Here is an 8,562-nt window from a genome sequence, read left to right as displayed (position 1 = left end):
CCCATAACCCAGCAACCCCACCCAGCACTAAGGGCAATTTTGGACACTAAGGGCAATTTAGCATGGCCATCCACCTAACCTGCACATCTTTGGACTGTGGGAGGAAACCGGGGCACCCGGAGGAAACCCACGCACACATGGGGAGAACGTGCAGACTCTGCAGTGACCCAAGCCGGGAATCGAACCTGGGACCCTGGAGCTGTGAAGCAATTGTGCTAACCACTATGTCACTATGCCTCGACAAGGCCACCGCCATGCCTTGTAATTGTAGCTCCATGAGCCTTTACGGTTTCGTTGGTCCTCTTCAACACCAAATGGATGGGAGCCAAGATCCCTTACATCAATTTACGGAGGTCCTCTGACACAACCCGCCAGTGTTTATCAAATTCTGTCGTCAAGGTGCACGTAAGCATCTTGGCCGTTAGTGGAGTGGCCGGAATCCCACAGGTTGCCTGTGCCATTTTTTCCACAGCGAGCCAGAGAGGCCTCCGACTCTGTCGACGAACTTCTACTTTCAGCCTTTTTCCTGCTGGGTTTCCTGCGCATTTTACCTATTTAAGTTCCTTATCCCATTAAATATGTGGGTTTGTAAATGAAAATACCCCTGAAACTAAGTTAAAAGGCAATACCCTAGCGGAACCACCTCGTGCACATCTTCCACTGTGCATAACGCCACCGGAAGTCACCAGAATGGAGTTGACTCAACCAGAGTCTGAAATCCACCCTAAAGAATTAGATTGTGTAATAATCATAATATAATAACCCCCAAGTATGATTTAGTTTTTCTAAATGTAACATCACACCACATACTCAGAAGATTAATATTTGAGAATGCTGCAGATTGAGATTCTTTGTTTAGAAAAGGATACAAACCTTAAAATTACAGGTCTACAAACCTTAAAGTTGCAGGTCCAGCTCAGATTGTGTGTGATTGTGTGTGTGTGTGTGTAGGCTTACTCCCTCCTTTGCCCCTCTTCAGATTACCACTCTGTGGAGGATCCTTTCAGTAACAGGTTCTCCCAAAGCTTGGTAGTCAGCACTTGAAGATTTTCTGGAACAGGTAAAATATAAATAGCTTTTATTTTGCAGCACAATATGGTCAATACAGTTGAGCTAATTTCATTCCCCCCCCTCCCAATCTTGCTGTATAAATAAAATTCAAATTACAACTTGTTTTTTCAGAATTCAAATGTTGTTATTAATGTTGCATCTTGTTTTTTTGGGTGGAAACACATTTCTAAATTGTGACTACATATTTGATAAAAAGTTTAAAGTAACTCTTTACCCATACTTGCCTTTTCTCCTTCAATTTAACGCTACATTCTGATTTATTTTATATAGATCAGAAAATGTAGCACATGCCTTTTCATTCCTCAGGAGGTTATCTCGTCGATTCTGGAATATTGCAGTGTGTGTGATGCCCTTTACCTTCTGGGTTATTCTTCTGCATATAATTTCAACATCAAAAGTTTAATTAACTTTGCATCTTACTTTTTATTCAGAAATGATGCTGATGCAAACTCCCCTTTGTGCCTAATGTGAAAATTGATACATTTGTCAGATATATTACACAACACAGGAATGTGGTTAAGACTTTCTCACAATGCATCAAGCATGAGTATGATCTAAATACCTATATATAGGGAATGCTTTCCGAGTCCCCCTCCCCCCCCCAAATCCTCAACATTAAATGCGTTAAGACCATGGTCACTTTCAGTGCCTGTCCAAGTTTCACTTACAATGCAGTTGTTGGAAAGACAGAGTATTACAGTAGTATTAGGAAGTGGCAGGGTGAATAACTGGCTTCGCGCTTTTAGTACAGTAGCAATGAACCTTTAGTGCTAGGTTATATCCATAATAGCACTTTAAAAACCTATTATGCCTATCTTTTGTTTGAATATCAATGGAAAATTACTCGTCAAATGGCTAAACTCAATGGTCTTTAGTGTGTTCATTACAATGTAACATGGAAAATTAGACCGTATCAGCGAGAAAAACAATTTAATTTGTGATGATCAAGATATGAATCCAATACTTACTTTATTCCTTTGCGCAGAGTAGATGGCAGTTAATTTTATGTATATAATAAAACATTCTTGAGAACAAGATAAAGTTCTAATTTTTATTTTGTGTGCTTTATTTCCGCCATGGGAAACCTGTCAGATAAAGCACCTTATTTATGCCAGTCAATGTCTACAGAGGATTCTTAACAGAATCAAATTAATCGTGGTTGGTTTAGTATACAAGTAAACAACTTAATTTGGATAATAGAACCACGGAGATTTGAGGCAAAGTTGCCTCCTTAATAGAGTACAAAAACCGGCAACAAAAGACACAATATTATACACGGTAAAAATGCAATATCTTTAAATTACATCATACAATATGAAGAACAAAAATCTCTGTAACCCTTCACCCGAAGATACACCTCAAATCTGGATGAAAAGCCACAACAAATTACTTCTATGTAAAAGCTGACCATTAATATGATTGCCCTTGAGAAATGTGCTGCTGTAAATGCCTTTGTTTTAAGTTACCTAGAAATTTGTGTTTAGATTTCCACTTATCACATCTTCAAGCGCATAATCTAACACACTGGATTTCTCTCATGGCTGAGATGCTTCTTCATACAAACAACTAACAGGCATTCAAGCAGAAAAATGTCACTTGACAGTGAAGCACAAAGCATCAGATCCAACAGGCAAAACAGAATTAAACGAAAACTCAAACTGTATTTAAAAAAGACAAAACTAGTCATGCTAGTAGTCTCATCAAGAAGTGGGTTGATTCCCTCTGCTCAATATTCTTGTGACTGCGCTAATCGTGGATTCAATGGTCCTGCACAAATTATCTAAAAGATCCTGCTGCTGCATATTAAAGAGTCCTCTGGAATGGGTACAGCTGTTGGATAAACTGGTCTCTGGGTCGAAAGGCAGATTTTGAATCTCACAGTTCCTAAGGTCAGTCAGATCAGATAAAACTGTAGCAACAGGTGGTGGTGTAGAGGGAGAGTCAGAGTCATCTTCATTCACACTAGCTTCCTTTTCAGAACTTAGTAGTTCCTTCACGCCTTTGCAATCCTCCACTGAATCCTCCCCTTGCAACTGTTCTAGAGAGTCCTGGGGCCTGTTGCTGATTAATGTTTCATGTGCACTTGAAGAAAGTTCCATTTTATCTTCTTTCACAGAAATTGGATCAGGGGTTGGTGGGTCATGTTCAGTGCCTGGATCAATGACTGCTGAGTCTCTAGTCTCCGTGTCTGAGGTACTGGCTGGGGTTAATGCCTCTCTCGGTTCTGTCCTCGTGTCACTGGGCGTGCTATGTCCAGTGCTGTTGTCCAGAGGATGTTCTTCATCGCTGCTAACACGCCTCCTTTTCACAGGAGTGGCTCCTTCATCATCTGCAAAAGGGGAGAAAAGTTAAAATCGGTCTGTATTTCATACGAAAACATTGGGAAATAATGATTAAGGTTTCTAGGACGGGGATTGATAGGGGGATGGGAACTTGACGGGAAATTCAGAGGAGAAAAACTGGCAGTGGAGTTCTCCAGGGGTCAGTCTTGGGACCCTTGTTTTTCCTGATACATATTAATAAAATAGACTGGTGTTCAGGGCATGATTTCAAAATTTGCAGATGATTTGAAGATTGGAAACGTTGTGATGAGAATAGTCTTGAACTTTAAAAGCATATAGAAATGTTGGTGGATTGGGCGGCACGGTGGCGCAGTGTTTAGCACTGTTGCATCACACTGCCGAGGACCCGGGTTCACTATGTGGAATTTGCACATTCTCTCCGTGTCTGTGTGGGTCTCCTCCCCACAACACAAAGATGTGCAGGGTCGGTGAATTGGCCAAACTAAACTGCCCCTTAATTGGAAACATGTAAAAGATTAAAAAATAAATAAATAGAAGACATGTTGATGAATTGGGAAGAGAAATGGCAGATGGAAGTTCAATGCAGAGAAATGTGAGGTGGTTCATTTTGGCAGGAAGAATATGGAGAGACAGTACAACATAAGGGGAGGATTCATTGGAGGATTGCATATGTACTGAAGATGGCAGGGCATGTTGACAGAGCAGTTGATAAAGCATATAGTATCTTAGCTTTATTAATAAGGGCATTAAGTACAAGAGAAAAGAGGTCATGTTGAACTTGTATAAGACATTAGTTAGACCTCAAGTAAAGCTTCCGGTTCTGGGCACCATTCTGCAGGAAGTATGTGAAGGTATTGGAGAGAGTACAGAGGAGATTCACAAGAATGATTCCAGGAGTAAAGAACTGTAGCTATGAGGATAGATTTGAGAGGTTGGGACTGGTTTCCTTGGAGAAAGGAAATCTCAGAGGAGACTTGTTAGAGGTATTCAAGATCTTGAGGCAGGGTAAATAGTGAGACTGTTCCCACTCAAGAATTAGAGAGCACAAAGGCAAAGTAATTGGCAAAATGAGTAAAAGCGATGTGAGGGTAGTTGGGAGTCCAAAATAATTTCCGGAGAGGGTGATGGAGGCAGGTTCCATCGAGTTATTCAAAATGGAATTAGGTTGCTATCTGAAATTAAATAATGTGCAAGGTTACTGGGATAAGGCAGGGAGTGGCACTAAGTAGAATGCTGTCAGACAGCTAGTGCTGACTCGATGGGCCAAATGGCTTACTTCTGCAATGTAAAGATTCAGTGACTCTGGGTTACATATTGATTGTAAAATTCTTCTGACGCAAACATATTATTTTGCTTACAGAAGCTGACACAACAGCCTCTGGTTTAGCGAAGAGAACCAAAGGCTTAAAGAAGCTGTGAGCCACAGTCTCTATTGTTATGAAAACAAAGGTAGTTAAGGGATTTATATTTGTATTGGTAAACATTCGAAAGAAGGTATAGTTTTGAGTGTGTTTAATTTAATGTTTCTGTGCCTGGAAGGGTAAAACATATGGTTAGATTCATGCTGGACAAAGGTGTTTGCACGTGTGGGAGTTGGTTAAATTTCAACTGTGTTCCTATTGTGCTTAGAGAGGCCCGAGGCATGGATGTGGGGTCGCTTCGCAACTGGGGCCTTGAAAGGCAGAGAAGATTTGAAGTTTTAGTTTAGCTAATTTGATTGCAGTTGGAGATAGATAGAGAGAAGACAGTTCTCACAGCTCTGCTGGAAGTAGTTGGTTTAAAAGGCTAGAGAAGGAACAACTATCTCAGGCTAGCTAGAAGAAAAGCCATACCATGGAGTAATGTTAAGAAAACAGATGCCGGAAACCTAAAGCCCAGCTAGCAAAGGAAACTAGACAAATGAAGAGAAGTTTCCAAGAAGTCTGGAGTTAAGTGAACAGAGACCAAGGTACTGCTTAGAAGAATTCAAGGAAGAGTAAACAAAGTGTTCTGAGTTAAAGAGACAATTGCAGTAACCAGATTTAAAGTGGATCAGCAGCCTTCAAAGTTAAAACAAACATCTGATGCTATTTTAATACAGCCTGGGAATCGAGTGTTAAAGCAATTGTGAATTGTTTGTACAGCAGTCAAGACAAATAAATCTAAAGGGATTGGTGTAAAATTCTGGACAGGATTCAATGGTAAAAGTGGAGCGTAAACTTTGTTTAAAATTGTCATTTGGTAAACCTGGTCTGGATTTCAGAATGCACACCACTAAGGGAAAGCATTATTATGAGAGAAGATTTTAAAGCGTGTTTTTGGAAGTGGAGTTTGGAAACTCTCATGTGATCATCATCTGGGGATGATTCTAAGGAGATATCCACAAACGTTAACTTGGGGGTTCAGAATGGAGAGTGTACTTGCCCACAGTCATCTTGTGTTCTTAAAAGAGGCTGTATGTTAATCATACCATTGTAGATGAAGATATATTTTGTAATCAGTGTTAATCCTAAAACCTGTGGATACTTGTTAAGGTGGGGTGGGGGGGGGATTTGTAAAGGCATATTGTATCATATTCCAATTTTCTCAGGTTCAATAAATGTTTTTGTTTGTTGTTAAAACTAATTAGTAATCCTATGACTCTCTTCCTCCACGTTTTATGGGGGGGAAAAAATGACAGTCTTCTTTGCCAGGATCCCCTTCTATGGTCGTCCCGTCCAGTTATAACACCAACTGGGATTGTAACACTGCCAATAATAATTGATAATTGCTTCAGGTATAATTAGTGACAAAACATTAATTTGAGGATTGGAAAGAAGTCAAGATACTTTTTCACAGCTCTCCTGAATGTACTTTTGTGGCAAGAGCTATTGACTGATGCAGAGGAAGTCCACACTCCCCTGAATTTAGCTTTAGCATAGCTGATCTTGTAGCCACCTGGGTTGGCCACTTCCCGACGTAAAATGGAGATCCGCAAACACTACAGGGAAATTCAGCCAACACAGGCAAAAACTAGCAAGTGCAAAAATCCTGTGAATTAGAACTTGCAAAAGCCCAGACAGCACTGAAACTCACAGCCATCTGCATACTAATGAGCGATCCCCGGGAACAATCAAAACATTTAAGGTGAATAAGGCCAAGCCAGACTCTTCGGCGCCAGCAGGAGCCAAAAGGAAGGCACAGCGATCAGGGAACAACTCCAGTATTGGAGAAATCGATCCAAGTGATAGGAACGTACAAAGAACAAAGAAATGTACAGCACAGGAACAGGCCCTTCGGCCCTCCAAGCCCGTGCCGACCATGCTGCCCGACTAAACTACAATCTTCTACACTTCCTGGGTCCGTATCCCTCTATTCCCATCCTATTCATGTATTTGTCGAGATGCCCCTTAAATGTCACTATCGTAGTCCAATCATTTGGAACCAGATATGGAGTCCGCCCCGAACGGCGCGAAGCCCCGGGGGACTATAAAATAGAGTCCCCCAAGTTCAAATTGGTCTTCTTGGCAGGGTCACTCAGCAACTCGAATTAACCCTTGAGAGTGAACAGCCTAAGCTGCCGCATCAACCAAGTAAGTCTCCCGTCAACGCACGCTACGAGACAGGCGCTCCTAGCTACCAGTCCATACCAGCTTTTGAATTCTGCAGGCTCAGATCGAACGAAAGGCCATTTGTTCCCCTGACCTGGTGGGCCAATTCCGAAGCTAAGTATAGGCCTTTCAGTGATAGAGAATAGTCTAGAAAGTAGAGTCTATGCATGAGTAGTGATTTACTGTGTATAATAAATGTGTTTTGATTTGAATCTTACTAATTGGTGTGTTGAGTTATTGATCAGTGCTTGAACTTGAACCTCGTGGCGGTATCATAAAGATACCTGGCGACTCTAGAGCAAAGGTTATAGAAACAGAGCAAATTAAGTAAAGATACAACGGGCAACATTTAAGAGCCAACCGAAAGTTAGCAACATTTACTGCCGACATTCCTGTCAGGACCCGACTTAGAAGTGGCCTAACCACTCCGGGAGAACCCAGAATTCTCCCGGGTTGGGAACTGAAAAACCACAAGTGTTCAAGCAGTTCTGATCAATCCTCGTAATTCGGAAGCGTGTTAATGCATGCATAACTAACAGGGCTATAAGGTAAAACTGATAGATTTTTGTTGCAAAAAAACTGTCGGGAGTTTGTATTCCGGAAAATAGCGAAAGCCGTACCGGTAATTACAGCACCGCCTTAGTACCCCTCGTTCCAAATTTTAAGAGAGGAAAGATGGCAATGCAGGCAATGCAACACCTCATGAACCCCCAAGAATTTGTGGTTGCAGCGACCAGCAGCAGAGTAGGACAGTGTCCCATTTGGGAAGAAGAGATCAGGAAATATCTCAAAGGGAAAGGATGGCCCCTTTGGAGTGAATTCTGTAATAATGAGGAAACAAAACCCGGGAGTAAAGGACATACTTGGTGGGACAACCTGTCAGAGATCCATAAGAAAAGCTTAGGGAAAGTTCGCAAGCCGATGGCAATCGTGTCCTGTCTGGCACAATTGCGAGGCACAGAGGCAGTCATTCGGATGCTCCGTAAAGAGATAGAAGAGAGACATCGAATAAGCAAGGTCGATGTAAGTGAGGTCGAGAAAGAGAATATAGATTTAAGAAGGAAGTTGGCAGCAAAGGACGGAGAGGTGGATGATGCCAAGTGGGCTCACCAGTCTTGTCTAGCGCATCTGAGCAGCTTCAAAAACTCAATATGCTCACCGGTAGAGATGCTCACGGCGATCCTAGATGCGATCGGTTACAACAGAGGTGACCCAGTAGAAGGCCTGAATAGGTGCAGGCAGAAAAAGACAGAACACCCCACAGCGTTTGCTGGACGCCGGTGGATCTATTTTACAGCCGTTTTTGGAAATTTAGACCGCGACGTCCCAAGACGGTATGGCCAAATGGACACGCACCCTTATCTCCCAAGCCACAGAGGCAGGACAAAAGGCCTGTACCAACTATGACCCCTCAGAAGAAGCGCACAACAAAAAGTGGGTTTTAAAAATATTGTCCCGCTCCTGGGAGCAATCTGTCCAAAACAAACCCGTAATTAAGAAACCCGAAGAACAGCAGGCAGAGGCAGATATCCACGCAGTTAAGATGAACCAGAACCCCGCATGGGTGAACAAAGCAGGAACAGCCCCTCACAGAAGTGTTACAACTGTGGACAATTAGG

The 8,562-nt window shown here is 42.1% G+C and overlaps 1 protein-coding gene across 9 annotated transcripts in view; it reads right to left on the bottom strand.

Annotated features, from left to right (window-relative positions):
• Positions 1–2,108: 2,108 nt before the first annotated feature.
• usp34 (ubiquitin specific peptidase 34) overlaps positions 2,109–8,562 on the bottom strand; it is a 446,082-nt gene continuing 439,628 nt past the window's right edge. For all 9 annotated transcript variants that reach the window (XM_072507777.1, XM_072507780.1, XM_072507781.1 and 6 more), the window contains exon 79: positions 2,109–3,400. In XM_072507777.1, the coding sequence (XP_072363878.1) occupies positions 2,772–3,400 (629 nt within the window). In that variant the 3' untranslated portion in view covers positions 2,109–2,771. The remainder of the gene's footprint in view (positions 3,401–8,562) is intronic.

This window comes from Scyliorhinus torazame, chromosome 1 (genome assembly GCF_047496885.1).
Source record: "Scyliorhinus torazame isolate Kashiwa2021f chromosome 1, sScyTor2.1, whole genome shotgun sequence".
NCBI classification, from domain to species: Eukaryota; Metazoa; Chordata; class Chondrichthyes; order Carcharhiniformes; family Scyliorhinidae; genus Scyliorhinus; species Scyliorhinus torazame.
This window is presented reverse-complemented; position numbering and strand designations above follow the sequence as displayed.